We start from the raw sequence: 18,516 nt of genomic DNA, 5'->3' as shown, positions 1-18,516 counted from the left end.
TTTACAATAATTTATTTTTAAAAGAATCAAAACAGGACTGAAAATTCTGTGTTTTCCTGTTGGGTTTTAATTTGAAAACTTCTGCCATAAATTCCTATTTACAGAGGAAGACTGGTGAGAGGAATACAGAACTGGCCGCCACAATCTCCAACTCTGCCTCAATTAGCCATGTGACCCGGGGCGAGTCCCCTGAGCAGTCTTCCTCCTCTGTCAGATACCAATAACAATATCTTCACTCTTCCTAACTTACAGGCTTTCTTGAGCATATAAAATGAAAGGAAAAATTCGAAAGCTTTTTGAGAGCAAAAGGCACGCCGATTACACTATTTGAATGCAAGGTATTATTTTAAATTCTGTATAAAGGGGAAAAGGTAATATGCCAGCACAGCTTTACAGGCCTACTGTCTTTAAAAAATAAACACACACACACAACATCAAAACCTGAACTCATTTTATTTTCAGCTGAAGTTTCTGAGCAGGAGATTAGATCTGACCCTATCAAATCACCGCCCCCTCTGAGCCACGGGACTCCCATTTTGTGTCCAAATATGCAGAGGCTCACACAAATGATAAAAATTCAAATGAAGCAGCCAAGCTCCTGGATGGGAATGTTGCTTCCAGCAAAAAGGGAGAGCAAATAACTGCTAAAATTAGTAAAGCTAACAGACTGAAAAACACCTCAGATTGAGGTGTTTTTACCCTCTGCAACTCATCGCCCAGACCTGTGGATTTTTTTACAGGCCTCTTTCTTCTGAACTTGGAGTTCTCCACTCTCCTTTGATAGTGGCAGCAAGCCATAGCTCCCCCGAGATGGGAAGCTGGGGGAGGTCCCAGGACCTCTGACTCTGCAGACATGCTGGCTACGCAACAATGAATACACATTTTTTGAATATGAACATTTCAACCAGAATTATACAAATATTGTCAGATTCCCATAGAATGTATCTTCCTGAATGACCTCAGTGAAGCCCATTTTAATTCTTTGATCAATTTCCTACAGAGTGCAAAAGGTCCTCATTTTTTAAATTTGCAAAATGAGATTGCAATGCCTATCTCAGAGGTGGCTTACGAAGATTAACTAAGGGGTTGAATGTGAAAATGTTTCCATTTCCAATCTACAGAATTTATATTAAAGGAGTGAGTAAACCTTTTGCCTCTAAACTGTCTTGAATATGTGGACACACAGGAAATTACTTATTAAAAAGTGGCTCCTGGTGGGGCATAGTGGCTCACGCCTGTAATCCCAGCACTTTGGAAAGCCGAAACAGGTGGATCACCAGATGTCAGGAGTTTGAGACCAGCCTGACCAACTTGGTGAAACCCCATCTCTACCAAAAAATACAAAAATTAGGTGGGCGTGGTGGTGCGTGCTTATAATCCCATTTACTCGGGAAGCTCAGGCAAGAGAATCTATTGAACACCCGAGAGGTGAAGGTTGTGAAAAGTGTCTCCTGAACAGCAGCCCTGGTTACAGATGAGGTCCATCCCCCATCCTGTGTTCCTGTCTGCCACCCCATGCCCATTTAGAAGCAGCCAGCCCAGCCAGCCTCCATCAACCCCTTCCCAAGAAAGAAGGTGATCTCTTATGAAAAATGGAAAATAAAAGCTTCTAACAAACATCATAGAGGAAAGGACTGAAGCCACTGCCAGGGGAGGAGCTTGCTCATTCACTTTTTTCTCTAATTTGGGAGATTTCATCATTTGATGCTCATTTGCTTTTCATCCTTACGTACTTTGGCCAAAGGGCTAAAGAAAGGACATTACTTGTGGTTGGGGTAAAACCCCTCTCATAGTTTCGGCTGGTGAATGCTTGGTGCACCTCCCCAGGTATCCCCTGCACCTACCCTAGGGACAGGACAAAAAAACAAAGTGAAAAAACCCGTTCACTGGAGGCAGCTGTGATCTGAAACAAACAAAAAGTGCCCTTTATGTGACAGGGCACTGACCTGAGTCCAAACTCACACTGTCAGAAGCTCCTGTGACCTTGGGTCAACTGCTTAATCTCTTAGCCTTAAGACAGAAGTGAGCACCCTCCCCCTGAAATTCTAGGTGAATGTTTCTAGCTGAATCTTTGGGGACAGAGGGTGTGATACCCAGATGGGAAATCATTAAGTAGATGTTAATATGCTTGGGGAATTTCCTTTTCCCTTCATGCATCTGTGTCCCTTATTCAGACCCAACTGCTATTTGGGGATTGACCTTCCTCCCACTCTCACTTCATGATATCCTGACCAGGGATATGGCTAGTGACTGTCGGGAAACTCAGCAGCACACAGCATTAATTAAGTGCATGAATCACATGACCTGAGCCTATCCAATCCTAGTGAGCTGTAGCACTTTTGTGAGATACACTGGATTAGAGGTCATCTGTCTTCTACTGGACCTGGAGTTGTAAGGAAGGGAGGCTGGCACTCACCATGAAGGGGAGCCCCCAGAGAGGTAAAATGAAGAGAGAAGCTAGGTCTTAAACCCCGTATCAAGTATATCTGAAGACCAGCACACCTCACTTTCCACCCTCGCTGGACTCTCCAGTTACATAAGCCACAAGTGCTCTTTTTGTTTGAGCTAGTTGGCTTGGGGTTTGTTATTTGCAACAAAACCGTTGCCACTGGTGCAGTGTGCCTCTAAAAGTCAAAGGGGACACCCTGCTGAGACAGCCATGCTTTGGAGAAAAAAGTCCTGAAACTTCACCTTTACCAGAACAGTCAGAGAGTTGTTCTTCCAGATTCCAACATCAATCACACTGAACAAATGTTCTTGCTGTGTTGCAGACCCACCTGAGAGGTGACAGGCCATGGTACATGTACACCTGGTAGATGTCTGTGTGCAGGACATTTGGGCATCTTCTCAACTGACTCATGTATAAGGGCAGGGACTATGCCTGGTCATCTCTGCACACCAAACTCCAATCAGCCCAAGGAAACTTGTATAAGTAACCAGTAAAACCTTAATAAACCCTGAGAATTATATTCACCTTTCCACAGGAGTCGTTTCTCCATTTCAAGTAGCAGTTGTCAAACTAGGGTCCCAGATATTGTTTTTGAGGCACTCACGGGGTGAGAGGGGCAGAGAATGGAGCTAAGAAGCTAGAGCTCCAGAGAACAGGGCAGAGGGAGTCACTGGCGTGCAGTACATGGGAGAACTGGCTCTGCACCGTCCAACTGCACTGGCTGCGCTCAGTCCCTGGCCCAGGCCTCCCCGCTGTTGGCTGCACTCTTATCCCAGAAGGCTGTGGGTCACTGTCTACATCCCATGGAGCCAGTGCCCATCCCACCTGCTCATTTCTGGGGCATACACTCCCTGACTTCCCAGGGAGCTCGAAGCAAGCTAATCTTCCCTCATGTAAGATTCAACATTTTGTGAAAAGGTTTGTTTGTGTTTAATGCAGGTCCTGAAGCATTTCTCGGACCCCAATGGCAGCCTTGGCCAAGAAGCATAGCCCAAATAAGAACATGTAGAGATCTGTGGCTGGGTTAGAATGCATAAGATTTTCCATCCCTGGTTGCGTGATCTGTCAGGGCCCTCCAGGGATGCCATGGCTCATTCACCAAGCCCAACCTGTGCACCTTGGAAGCCCTCACCACAGCCACAGGAAAGAAATGGGCCAAATGCAGAGTGAGTGAGACCAATCAGGAGAGTGTTAGCAGATCTTGCTAATTCAGAGGAGAGGTCTCCCCTTACAGATTATTTCCAGTCCTGGCTTTGCTCCCGTTGAAGCAGAGCGATTGAAGGTTTATTAAGAAATACAACACAATCTTAAAACAACAAAAAGGCAGGGAGCTTTAAAAGATGAACTCATTTTGATGACAAGAAAAGAATTAGAACATAACGGTCAGCTGCATTCTGTACCTCGTTTCCTAATAAAGAAAGATTGCCAGGCAGCAAGGAGACAAAAGAGACAGAAACAAATGATTTTTAAGTCACAGATAATTAACCCCAGAGGCTTGTGGATGGCACATTAATATGCTGGGGCAAATAGCTTAATGAGGTTTGAAAAGGGCTTCAGTGTTTATATGAAGAACATAATTTCAAGGGTTCCTGAAAAGCAAAGAAATGCCTCTGGATTGGGGGCCAGGCAAGGAACAAAGATGACAAATGTCAACCTTAACATCTGCTGGGATCTCAGAGATAAGCGTGAGCCTCCTGGGTGGTGGGGCTGTGATCTGTACCTGCGATCTGATCTTTGTGAGAAATGGAGAGATGACACAAAGCCAAGTCAGCCCTGGGATACACCAGACATCTAACACTTTTGCAGTCCCACTCTGTGTCAGGGAAAGGAGACCCTGGGAGGAAGAGATCTGACCCCTGCTTTTCCAAAACTTGTGCCTGCACAGAAGCATGAGAGCTGTCCCAGAGCTCAGGCTACGCATACCAGGTGAGTGGCGTTGTGGGTTTTGCGGAGGATTCACATACCTCAAGTTGAGACAGCATCACTGGAAGATCCATCATGAGCCCTGAGCTATCCACCAAAGGTCCTGCTGCCTCCAATCACTGAAGAGAGCTGAGCTCAGCCAGGGGATGGGATGGAACAGCCACTTACCCAGGGCCTGGAAGGCCTGTGATCAGGGAGATCACGTGCAGGGGCAGGAGTGAGAACCCCACTCACCTGCACTGTCTTAGTCCAGGCTCACGTTTCCAGTTCCAGGCACTAGAATTCCCTTGGAGAATCCTGAGGAACAGAACCTTAGAGTTATCTACAGCCTGAAAATCCTCTGGCTAATGCCATCATGCTTGGTCCTCAGGAAGGGTCCTCATCTGTGTTGGTCCTTGGGAAGGACTGTGTTATAATAGAGTAATCGAAAGTCAATAGAAACAGTTCATATCTGTAATGTTTAAGGATGATTTCTGACCTCAGTGCTCAGAAAGCCCCTGATCTTGGGAGAAAAGCTTTATGTTTGTCTTTAAGTTCTTAAAGGCACCATCTTAAAGGCTTAGTTTTTCTGATTGTAGAATGAGAGAATTAGAGCAGAAAGTTAAAGAAAGACTGACAGAGAAAAGCGATAGAAATAGGCTAAGTTTAAGATAATTCTTCATGGAACAGTAGATGGGCTACAATATCCAGAGTCTCATGAATGCTTCTTGGAGACAGAAGAATGAGCTTGGTAACTTGAGAAAGGCCTCTCTGTCTATGGCCAGGTCTGTAAGAGCTCTAGTAAAAATTACCCACGCACTGAGCACTGAGGACATTGCCTGTCCTGTGCCAAGGGCTCTGCACACACAGCCGCCCCTCCCAATATGTCCATGAGGCTCTGTGGGCACCGACTGCATCCCTGCCCAGATCCTTCCTTTGAGGGCCAAACCATCGCCTGTGGTCTGGATGAAGATGATTTTGCAAACCTGAGGGGATTTTTCCGGTGTCGTTCTGTTGGAAAAGTTTTGCCCTCTGAGATGGTGAGCAGGCAGGACTCTGTGAGCCGCAGCTGCTTGTAGCCATCCTGCAAGGCTGCCTGGAAGGGGCCAACATGCAGGAGAAGGAAGGACAGGAAGAGTGTGAGAATCCTTGTATCAGCTGTTTGTGAAGCCAGATCCACCCTTAGATTCTGCAGCGTCGTAAGCCTTTCAAACTTCAGTCAGTACAAATCCGGTTTCTACAAGTCAGAATTGGAACTGATGGTTTGTACTATTTCTATCCCCATCCTATTTCAGGTAGAGTTGAGTAACTTACCCGAAGTCACACTGTGAGTAAGCTGCCTACCAACTGATCACAAGTAAAACTGGGCACCAGATCGCTGAACTTAAGCAGAACACCTCAGCTGGGGGCGCCATGCACTTCCCATTCAACTTCGGGCAACTAGGCACAATATAGTTTCCCAGAAGCTTAAAAAAGGCAACGCGATCCAGAAAGAGCCAATTTCTGTGAGATTGGGAGTCAGAAGATAGATGTCACTCTCAACTGCTTTGAGCCCAGTGACTGTAGAAGAACATGCAGTGCCCCACTGCATGTGAGAGAGGGTGGAATGGAGGAAGGAAAAGCCATCTCTTTCCCCAGATGGCAGTCTTGGATTGAAAAAGACCCACTGCTCCAGGCACTGTCAAATCTGGATGGCTTCCTTTTAAATTCCCTACATCTGCAGCTATTAAAGAAATAACCTCAAAATAACCTAGGAGTTTATTAATCTGTTTCATTGAAGACAGTCAGCCACTTCACATTACACCAAGATAGATTATGCAGGCAACTGAGAGATCCAGAAAACATCTGCTAAACAAAATCAAAATTAATGGTAAACAGAATGCAGTTCTTGATAGCTGAAGTTCACCCAGATGCAGAGAACTATAAAGGGGCTATTGGAGGCAGCTGCCAATTAGGGACCAATTCCACGGCTTTTCAAAAAGTGAAGCTCTAGTTTCACACTCAGGACTGGCAGGTCATGTTTGCTTAGGAGATCTGCACTGCAAAGCAGCCAGAGCCACCCTGAATGTGCATGTGATGGTAACCCCCTTTTATCCTTTTCCCTGAAGATAGCAGTGTCCCTCCTCTCCCGGGCTCCCTCACAGCCTGGCTGGAAGCCAAGCCAGGCTGGATAGGGCTGGAACATGTGTGGTAGCCAGCCTTGGGAGGGTGGGTGATGCAACATGACATTAGTGCCCATCCCCAAACTCGCAGCCCCTAATCACAGCACAATCACAGACATCTGGAGTACCTTACAGATTGCCCTATGCTCCTCAGAGATGGCTAACAAGCCATTTGCTCAGCTTACTCAAGTGTTCTCTCATGGCTGTAATTCAACGTGATGGGATCAGTCAGAGAAAAGTACTGGTTTGAGTAGATGAATTTTGGCCAGTCACAATCAGCACTGGCCCTCACAGTGGACGCAGGAGTGTCTTAGAGAGATAAGGTTGGCACCTTTTGCTGAAGCTTCAGAAAGAGGTGAAATTAAATTTTAGGTGTCTGAAGGGAGTTATGAAAATATCTGCATTGGAAAGCATAGAGGGATGCAGCCATCACTCCTTCCCATGCGGCTCGCATAGGTCCCAGGCATGAATATCCAGGGTCATACAGGACTTCCCTGAAAGAGGAATGGCTCCATCTCCCTGGGGGAGGCACATGACCTTCCCAGAGGATTCCCTATCAGTCTCGTAGTCCTGCCACAATCCTTGCTATGGTGTCTACCTTCAAGTCCCACAAATAAGCGCCCCCAGGAAGTCCCTCTCAGCTCTCTGGGCTTGGCAGCCAACATAATGTATAGACACCCTTGGATATGATGAAGCAAGATCGAGTCACTTAAGCAACCACCGCCCATTAAAGAGAGGTTCAGGACATCAGAGAGGCACTGGCCCAGAAGCATCCCTCATACGTACTAAAAATTAATATGAAAAGGAAGGAAAGAGTCTCATGTGTACAGTGCTATCTGCTCTGTTTGTGTCATGGGTTACTCAAGGAAAAGGGAGGTAAAGAATGTGAATGTCCTCTGAAAACGTCAGAGCAACCAAGAAGGTGTTATCATTATTGCTGCCATGCTGTTCTGTGCATGCACAGCCCATGGAGCACAGTCTGGTGCCCGGGCACTCTAAGGAAGCTCTCCCTCTTCCTGGGCTCTCTAGGGCAGGGTTTGTAAAAGGCACCGCAAGGAATGCCTGCCCTGAGATGGTCCAAAACAACACAATTAATTTTGTTGAATCCCATGGGGAACCAACTTTGGAAAATGCTGCATATTACATTCCCTGTTGAGAGTGATATTTTGCCTATGAAAAATCCTGAGAGATTCTTCAGTCAAAATATCATCATTATCAACAACAATGAAAACTAAAGTTTACTGAGTCCAACATTTTCTAAGTGTCTTTCTGTCCTAGGGCCACCATAATAAAGTTCTACAAACTAAGTGGCTTAAAACTAGAGAAATGGATTTTCTCCCAGTTCAGGAGGCTGGAAGTAGAAAATCAAGGGGCAGGCAGGGCCATGCTCTCTGAAGGTTCTAGGGATGGAGAGTTCCTTGCATCTTGCCAGCAATTCTCTGCTTCCATCATTACATGATGTTCTCCTTGTGTGTCTGTGTCCAATTCTCCCTTTTCTTATAAGGACCTCACTTCTGGATTAGTGCCCATCCTAATCCAGTATGACTTTATCTTTACATCTGTCAAAACCCTATTTCCAAATAAGGTCCCATTCACAGGTTCTGGGTTAGGACTTTGACACATCTTTTTGGGGAATGCAATTCAACCCATAATACTAAGCTTATTTTAATTTTCATCAATGCATCAGCCATGGATATCTAATGATAGCCATGGAACATTTTTTTAAAAGTGACTTTCTAGAACCAAAGGGCCAGTGCCTAACTTGTATTTTACTAGGAAAGGCCAGAATGAAAAGACAACACACATAAAGCAAATGTATAGCTTTCACTTAAGAAACAATTGTTGATTAACTACTGGTCCTGAGCTACGGCTGTGAGGAATTTGGGGAGGTAGGAGAGGTGGAGAGTCTCTAAGGAAATTCGCAACCTGATAGGAGCCCTTACCTCTCCAATTACATAGGGTAAGCCGAACACTACAAGAAAGAGAGTTGGAAGGGATGAAGGGGAGGTGTATTTGACAAGGATGAGGGACAAGGCATGCAGGAACAGTGTGAGTGATGCCAGAGGCAGGAAAGCTAGGCAGCATGGCATCTGTGGCTGGAGGGGGGGAGGGGGAAACAGGGCAGAGGACAGGTCTAAGGCACACAATGCATTCACTTTCCCCCAACTGTCCCCAGTTCCCACTATGATTTGGCCTGGACTCTATTTCCACTGCTAACATTAGCCCCTCTCACTTCTCATCACACATACTTAGTCTAAAGTTTCCAAAAGTCACAGTGCAAAGTTGCAGTTGGCTAGCCATCTGTGGCCCTAAACCTTTAATGGAGTAGATGCTCCTGAGTCAGGTACAGTATTGAAATAAGACAAAGCAAAACAGGAAACCTCCTCAGGTTCTGTGATTGGGAACTTCCTCTCTAGACCTGAAGACTTTCTAGATTCTTCTGCATCTGGTAAGCTTTGCAGAAAAAATCAAATATTACTCATCTGCTCCTCTTTCAGTCCCAGGTCAAGTCAGAGCTAGGAACCAACCCAGGTGTTCATTGCTAGATGATATCTTACTTTTCTTTGAAAGAAAAATAATTTACTGAAATATCCACAATGCTTCTATTATTTCTAAACTTGTACACTGTTCTGAGAAGATTAACAACCCCACAACCCAAGTCAGTGAATCAGTGAGTTTCCAGACCTAAAAATACTAGAACCAACCTACAAGATCCCACTCTCCCTTTCTTCCTGCCAGGTTGTAAGTACTGACTTTACAGCACGGGGCTATTTTAGGAACTCTGAAACATTCAACTTTGAGAGAAACAAGCAAGAAAGACATCACTGCACAATAGGAAGAAAAAGTTTATGTGCTGTCAGAAAACATTTGCTAGTACAAACCCAGAGTGTATGTTCCTAGACAGCCATTCGTGAAGGCTGATGCTTCTGGCGGTGCAGAGGTTACAGATGAATGGAGCACAGCCTGACTACACCTTCACTCAACCTCTGGAGACTCTCACTCTTCTGGGGGTTTGAAGTCATAAGTTCAATCAGGCCTTTTTCATGCACTTGAATAGAAATACATGGCTCTCCTATAACCCCGGCCTCATTAGAGACATTTTCAACACAAGGACTGTGAGATTCCAAAAAGGTTAAGTTTATATGTGATTTCATAATGCAAATCAATTCCAAATATTCACAGTCGGAGATACTGGCATAAACAGAATATAATTCAAAGCCAAAGTTCATGTCAAATTCTTTTCTCCTTATGGCTATTTCTCTTCAACTCACACAGTCACGGTACCTACTGTGAACACTACTTTCCATAAGAAACATCCTTCCCTGCTCCATCCACCTTCATCCATTTGGTGTTGATATCCAAACAATGCAGTTTGCCTTACACACTGCCCTACAGTTCAGAGGACATCCAGTCCACAACCAAAGATAATGGCGAATGGGAATGCAAGCCAGAAAGTTTGTCTTAGAGACAGATTATCCAGATCCTATGACACTCGGGTTCCAGAGCCATGGACAGCACCAAACTACTAGCTGGACTCAATATAGTGTGAAAAGTTTGTTAGGAAGCTCTGGCAACACATGTTGATAACACAGCCACCCTATGTCTTTCGCTGTGTTGCATAACATAAGAACTAATCAGGAGGCAAAGCAATGTTGATTTAGGAGTCAATATAGAATTTGCTAACTGCTTTTAGATTGCCTGCCTTTTTGGAGACAGTACCACAGAGAAGGATGTAATGAAGGCTAAAACCAAAGCCACATTCTAGACCAAGAACTCATTTTTGTTTCTGATTTCATCGCTCCATCCCTGTAATAAAGAGACGATCGTTGGCCGGGCGTGGTGGCTCACGCCTGTGATTCCAGCATTTAGAGGGGCTGAGGCAGGTGGATCACCTGTGGTCAGGAGTTCAAGACCAGCCTGGTCAAGATGGTAAAACCCTATCTCTACTAAAAATACAAAAATTAGCTGGGTGCAGTGGCAGGCACCTGTAATCCCAGCTACTCGGGAGGCTTAGGCAGGAGAATTGCTTGAACCTGGGTGGCCGAGGTTACAGTGAGCCAAGATCGTGCCACTGCACTCCAGCCTGGGTGACAGAGTGAGACTCCATCAAAAAGAAAAAAAAAAAAAGAGAGAGAGAGAGATAATTGTCAATGATTCCACAAATCATAAAAAAGACATTCCTTATGAGATACTAGGTATTACTGAAAATGAATAAGGGGAACTTCAATTTCCACTAAAAGATTTCTGAAATTGTCAACCATCTATGTTTACCTCAGAGACCAGAAAACAAATTGTGCTACAGGAACTCTGGCAAGAGAAACAGAACATCATGGAATTGTTTTCAAAAGGAAAATTAATTAGTTATTTCTATTTCAGCTTAGGTGAAGCTGTAAGAAACCTATTCAGAAATATTTTTCACAGTGGCATCTCTTCTTAAATACTGAACAAACCATAAGTGATTTGTTTTTGTTGTTGTTGTTGTTTTGTTGGGTAAAACTAATAATTACTCCAAACTTCACTCAAAAATGAGGTTTAAAAGACCAAAAACATGATTGTGAATGAGCCAGTTCCCTGGGCTCCACCTCTTGTACTTGAAGGTGGAAGTCAGTTTTCACAAGCAAACCTGGCCTTCAGTTCATGGAGTCCCTACAGACAAGTGCCAAGCAGTCAGCACCCAGGAAAGGCCACACGCAATTTCAAAGAATGAGCTGATCACAGACGGAAGTTCACCTTAGTTTCAGCAAACTACTTCAAAATGTCAACACTGAAAATAAAATGAGTATGAGTACATTTTTCCTACCTTCTCTTCTTGTGACTTCAAAGCTTCTGGGCTCCTGCAAGAAAAGAAAGACTTTGTGTTTTTTGAAGAATAATTCATATGTACAGATACTTGCAAATATCTCTTCTCTTGTTAGTCACATATTCATGAAAAGGTGAACAATCTACTAAGAACATGACACCGAGCGATGTTGGGTCTACTGAACTCTCAACATGCACATCTATAAATGTAAACAACTTGTTGCTTTGGGGGCTTAGGCAAAAAAAAAAAAAAAAATACTGTTAATCACAAAGTTTTTAAGGAGCACAGCTAATTCTCAGGGCCTTCCTTATTTGGAATCTGGGCTGGTACCAAGTGTTAACGAAGACCCTCTTCCAGGTTGATGACTCACCCTCTGTGTAAACTGTACGTGCTTTTAGGCACTGAAGAAAACATAAGCAGACAGAGGCTAAAATTATCTGGCCAGAAGCAGGCTCTGCTTTGTGGTGCCATGGTGAAGACCACCACTGTTACTGGGTATGTCACTGACATCACCTGATGATAAATTAAGCACAATTTATAGTTTCCAAAGGGTGAGATCCTATAAACAATTTAGAGAGCCAGTTCATGCCACTGGACTAAATTAAGCCCTTGGATTTTCCATAATTCAGTCCTATCTTTGTTGAAGCCTACTATGTGCAGGGCAATAAGCAAAGTACTTCAGAAGTTACCCAGGCAAAACAGGGTCCCTGCGTTGATATTCACAGTTGAATAGGGGCTACGGAACAAACACAAATTACTGAGAAATTAAAGAATGATTTGTCTTGTAAAACCAGTATTTCACTGTCCAGCTATAATGGAAAACATAAGGAAAAGTGTTTTTAAAAGAATCTTTGAAAATAGCACTGAAGAATAGGCAGGTTTTCAGACCGAAATGGGGGAGGGAGGGTGCACCAGGAAGAAGGAATGGCATAGGACAATGTTGGGTGGTAGGAAAATTCAGGGTAGCTCTAGAAAAAGGAAAAGTCTTGGTGAGAAGTAACGGGGAAAGCCTAGAAATGCATATTGCAGTTTCATAACTAATAAAAATTTCTCCAATTCATCATCAATGACATGTTTTGGATAAAACGTCTAAGGTAAAAATGAACTGAAAATCCATACTAGCAACTAAAGAAGAGAAGAGAAAACACCAAACTGGGACTACCTCCTCAGCACCGCAGCCAAGAAGATCACTCAGCAACAGTGCTTTTCAAGGCAATAGCATTGTCTTTCACACTTAGCATTCTTGTCTAGCATCCTCTTGTGGTCGGAAACAGGAGGCAATATTAGAGATGAAACTAAGGGGGCACTGGGAAGGTTGTCTTACCTACATTATATTCCCTGACTGCTAACTTTCTACTGAGCAAAAAGACCCAGTGGAGACCCATGGAAGATCCACATCACATGCCAACAGCCCATCACACAAACCAAATGCTGGTTCCTAAGGAATACTCATCAGGTCAGGGTTCAGAAGAGGAGGCATAGAGATGACAGGAGTAATGCAGGAAACGTAAGCCACAGAGCATATTTTGCACAAAGCAAACCCAGCTCCTCTCAAACGGTTTCTCAGCAACCAGCTCCAAGGCCTGGCACCTCTGTTTCTGGAGACAACAAGTATTCATGGAACAGGAAATGTTCATAATCAGCTCCAGAAAAAAACTATAAATTTTTTGTTGTGATTACATAAAATTTATAAATTAATTTAGGGAAAGTTAACATCTATATAATGTTGCATGGTCTTATCTAATAACATTTTTAATAATTGTTCAAGTTTACTTTTGCTTCTTTTGAGAGTATTTTATAGTTTTCCTTGTGCATATTTTGAATATTTCTTTTTTGTATGTCTTTTTCTATCATAAATGGAATGTTCTTTTTATTTCTTCTAACTAGGTTTTGTCTGTATATTTGATGGCAATTTAAAAATAATGTTTATATTGATTTTATAACCAGCTTTTTGGTTAAATTTTATTGTTTGTAATAATTTTTCCATTGTTTTTTTGGTGTTTCCATTTGAATATTTATATAACATGCAAATAGCAATGATCTTATCTCTTCTTTCCAATTCCTACACTTCCAGTTGTTTTCTCTTGTCTCATGGCTTTAACTAATTCTCAATTCATGCTAGGCGTTGTGGTCATACTGAACACCCTTGTCTTGGCTTTTACTTTCAGAAGAAAACCATTAGCATTTCTCCATTAAGTGACATGTTGGCTGTTAGCCTGAGGTATGTTTATTATATTAATGAAACCAATATACATTTTATTGAGTTTTAAAAATAAATGTATGTTCTAGCTGAAAAACAGCTTGTTCCTTTACTCATTTGTTTATTGACTGTTTCTGTCTAGTAGAATGTAGGTTGGGAGGGCGCCAGTATCTTTTTCACTCTTGCATCATCAGTGCTGTAGCAGAACAGATGCTCAATACATATTTGTTGAATAAAAAATAAAATAAAATAAATGTGTTGGATTTTATCAAGTACTTTTCTCTAGCATTTAAGGAGATGATCATATGGTTTTTCTCCTTCGTTCTATTAATAGGATGACTTACGTGGTAGATCTCATAGTATTCCACTATCCCTGTATTTCTGAAACAAGCTTCTCTTAGTCATAATATACTTTTTTAAATATGTGACTGGATTCTGTTATTATTTTAAATATGTTTTACATGCATTGGTCTATAAGTTTTTATATTGACATTCATAAACGAAATTGGCCTACCAATCTGAGATTTTTCTTATCAGATTTAGGAATTAAAATGAAACCAACTTTATATAATGAATTTGGAAATTTTCCTTTTATTATACTCTAAAGTAGTTTAAATAAAAATGGGATTATCTGATCTTTAAAGGTTTCTTCCACTTCATTTCTCAGAGACTGATTGAAAGGGGAGAGAAATTAAACTTGTCTAAGGCCTCACATTTTGGTCAGTGGACAGCTGCGTTTTAAATCCCAAAATCTGATTCCAATGCCTATGCACATAGCATTCCAACTTTAAAAATAAAGTCATGATAGTTAATTCCTAGGGACATTGTGAAAATTTTATGAGATAGACTTCTACTTTACGCAATGGAGAAATAGCCTGTATTAGACTAATCCTTCTGCTATCAACAACTATAAAAGCGGAATTAAAAAAAGTTTTTGAAGGCATCCAACAGCAACAAAAGCAGCCAGAACTTAAAGGAAAGTGATGAGAGAAAAGTCCGTTGAGATGAGACCCATATTCACTGCTGCATTTCCCCTTTGTGACATTCGCTGCTTTGCATAGAAGCCAAACAGAATTTGATGTTCTAGAACTTAGAGAAGTCTCTCTGAGATGGGAAATAAAAATCAGAGTATAAAGCTACCAAAGAAGCCAGAAATTGAGGGTCAGAAACCCTGGAAAGAAGTAGGCTCAACATTTTCAGCTTCCCCTGAAAATATGATTACGCCTGAGCTACACAGATAAAGGGCAAAAGGCTGAGAAATGAGTTAAAAAGTAGCCTCAAACAAGCAAAAAATAATAAATCTAAGTATGGATTTATTATAAACAAATAATAAAATCTAAGTATAGATTTTGATAGTACATGGTACTAAAGAGACAAAAATTAGGCTTTCCAAGAAAGAATGGCCCTGGCAAATACAGGAGACGTGCTGCTAAGACCACATATTCTTAAATTATTCCCACTCTCGAGTAGGTAAAGATGATATTCCAGGGGTCTATCTGTCTCACAAAAAAAAATAAACCCTCTCTGGAAAACAATAAAGTGATCGACAGGCTTTACAATTTTTCATATATAATCTCCAGCATCCAATCTAAAATTACGAGGCATAGCAGGAAATGGAATTGAATGGCTAAAATCTAAGAAAACAGACCACAGAGACAGAGCCACAGGTTATCCAGATCTTAGAATTCTTAGGCACAAGCTTTAGAATAACTATTGCTAATATGTTTAGGAAGATAGAAGAAAAGATGCTGAATTTCATTATAAAACCGGGATCCATTAACAGACTACACTTTGGGAACAGTGTGCACTGCTCGGGTGATGGATGCATGAAAATCTCAGAAATCACCACTAAAAATCACAACCAGACACCATCTGTTCTGTAAAAACCTACTGAAATAAAAATAAACAAACAAAAAATAATCAAATGAAAATTTTATAACTGAAAATTAAATAACTGAAAGATTCAATAGATGGATTTAACAACAGATTAACACAACTGAAGAAAGGAATAGTAAGGTGAAAGCTACATCAGTAAAAAATAACCAAACAGAAGATCTGAAAGGAAAAAAGAAAAAGAATGAAAAATACGGAAAAAAGTATAAGACATCATAACATGGTGAAGAGGTCTAACAAGTATGTAACTGAATTTTCAGAGTGAAAGGACAGAGGAAATTGTTGATAGTTTTCCAAAATTAATGAAAGACATCAAGCCAGATATTTGGAAATCTCTACAAGCCCCAAGCAAGATAAATACAAACATAACCATCCCTAGGTACTCAGTAAAATACTTAAATATTCAAAGGCAAATAAAAAATCTTTATAACAGCCAAAGGGTGGGTGGTAGAGATGGGGAGAACATTGCATAAAGGAGCAACAGTAAGTGTGATAGCTGACTTTTCAGGAGAAAACGATGGAACCAGAAGACAATGAAATGCCACCCTTTAAAAATTTTTTTTTAGCTTTTGAAGTTCAGGGGTACATGTGCAGCTTGTTACAGGTAAACTGAGTGTCTTGGGAGTTTGGTGTACAGCTCACCCAGGTAATAAACATAGTATCTACCACCTTTAAAATTTGAAAAAAACATTAGAATCTAATGAAAATATGGGTATTCATAAGGTAAAATACACGAAGGTAAAATACAGATACATTTAGACAAAAAAACTGAGAGAATACATTGCCAACAAATTAACACTAAGAGTAATACTATAAAAGGAACTTTTAAAACAGAAAGGAAACAAATCATTCAGATCATTGTATAGCTGTGCAAGAAGAAATAATGAGTACCAAAAAGGATTAAAATAAGTAAATAATAAAAATACATTTTGGCTTCTTAACAATAACACACCGTAAAATAAAAATATTTGTAGAACTAAAAGATACAGTAATACTTTTTAAAAGATCAGAAGTCAAATGAAATTAAAGTGTTATAATGTCCTAGTACTGTCCAAAAAGTAGCAAAATTAGTGCTAGACATCAAAGAAATGAAATAACAAAAACTGTCTCATCCAGAAAGAAGATAAGAAAGGCAGAAGAAAAAAGGAATATAGAACAGAGAAAACACAGGTTTATATTTAAACCTATTTAACTATAAATGGGCTAAATAATCCCATTAAAACATGAGGAATGACATAATAGAGAAAACAATATCCAACTATATGCTGCCTACAAGAGACATATCATAATTATATGTTTACAAAAAGGCTGAATGTAAAAAGATTTAGAAGATAAGCCATATTAACTTCAACCAAGAAAAAATGAGTATAGATAAGGTAGGCAAGAATTATTATTAGTGATAAAAAGGAATGCTTCATAATTAAAAAAGGAACAACAGGAATATACAGCAATTCTAAACTTGTACATACCTAGTAGCATAGCCTAGACATATATAAAGTCACAACTCGAAGGACAAAGAGGAGATCTACAGTAATGGTGGGGAAATTTTTAAGATTTCTGTCTTTAACTGATAGAACAAGCAGAGGAAAAAAGCATCAGTAAGGATATAAAAAAGTGAACACTATGATTTAAAAGCTTGACCTAATTGATACACATCAAACACTGTACCAAACAGCACTTCATTTCAAGTGTCCATTCAAGATTTACAAAAATTGGCTGTATGCTGAGCCATAAGCAAGTTCAAACACATCATGGAAACCTCATAGAAAAAATATTGGTCGTATCTTAGAACATATATAAAAGTAATTTCCTGATGGATTGTAGATCTGCATGTGAAAAATAAAGCATTTAAGTCTCCATAAGATATCAAAAGTATCTTCACGATCTTTAAGCAGGTGAAAATTTCTTAAAGAGGATGTGAAAAGCATTACCATAAAGCAAAAGAGTATCTCAGACTTTATTAAAATTAGGACTTCTGTTTATTAAAATATAGGATCAAGACAGTGAAAAGGGAAGCCATTAAGGAACTATATTTGCAATCCACATATCTTACAAATGACTTACTGAGAATATATAAAATACTTTTGTAAATGAATAAGAAAAATACAAATAACCTAACTGAAGAATGAGTAAAAGGCTTAAATAGGCACTCTACAAGCTGAAAACACAGTGGGGTACTACTATAAACCACATAATAGATGACATTTAAAAAAAAACTGATAACACTAAATGTTTACAAGGATATGAAGGAACTATAATTTTTATACTCTCAGAGGAACCAGCACCAGCAAAACTTTCCTCATTGGTCTGAGTCTCAGTTTGGCAAGGCTCCTCGCCTGGAGATGGTAGTGATAAAGGTATTCTTTCCTGCAGGTTCTGCTCCTAAGTACTGCAGTGCTTCCTTTTCCACCTTCATAATCCTTTAATATCTGTTTAGCCAATTCCCTATAATTAAATTATGTTAGAATAACTATCGTGACATCTGTTTTCCTGACCCAACAATTTAACTCCTAAGTACATGTCCAACAGAAATACATTCATGTGAGCACCAAAATGCATGTCTAAGAATGCTGAATGCAGCATGATAGGTAATGCAAATGTCCACCAATGGTAGAATGAATAAATTGTGGCATATTCATACAATAGAAAACTTCAACACAATGCAAAAGAACAAACTGCAATATGTGATAATATAGATAATCTCATTATCATAGTGCTGAGGGAAAGTAGGCAGAAACAAAGAGTGCAGTTTTAAGATTTTATTTTGATAAATCTCAGAAACAAGCGAAACCAATCTCTGATGATAGATTAATAGTAACCTAGCTGGGCACAGTGGCTCCTGCCTGTAATCCCAGCACTTTGGGAGGCCAAGGCAGGCAGATCACTTGAGGTCGAGAGTTCGAGACCAGCCTGACCAACATGGAGAAACTCTGTCTCTACCAAAATAATACAAAATTAGCTGAGCATGGTGGCGCATGCCTGTAATTCCAGCTACTCGGGAGGCTGAGGCAGGAGAATTGCTGGAACCCGGTAGGTGGAGGCTGTGGTGAGCCAAAATCGCTCCATTTCACTCCAGCCTGGGCAACAAGAGTGAAATTCCATCTCAAAA

General features: G+C 40.9%; 1 protein-coding gene across 2 annotated transcripts in view; it reads right to left on the bottom strand.

The window, feature by feature from the left end:
* The window catches only part of FSTL4 (follistatin like 4), a 424,697-nt gene that overhangs the window by 373,706 nt on the left and 32,475 nt on the right, over positions 1 to 18,516 (bottom strand). For both annotated transcript variants that reach the window (XM_032252787.1, XM_032252850.1), the window contains exon 3: positions 11,315 to 11,348. In XM_032252787.1, the coding sequence (XP_032108678.1) occupies positions 11,315 to 11,348 (34 nt within the window). The remainder of the gene's footprint in view (positions 1 to 11,314; positions 11,349 to 18,516) is intronic.

Source organism: Sapajus apella, unplaced genomic scaffold (genome assembly GCF_009761245.1).
Source record: "Sapajus apella isolate SASKATOON/1434 unplaced genomic scaffold, GSC_monkey_1.0 scaffold1, whole genome shotgun sequence".
NCBI classification, from domain to species: Eukaryota; Metazoa; Chordata; class Mammalia; order Primates; family Cebidae; genus Sapajus; species Sapajus apella.
The sequence above is the reverse complement of the archived record's forward strand: the minus strand, read 5'-3'. Positions and strand labels throughout refer to the sequence as shown.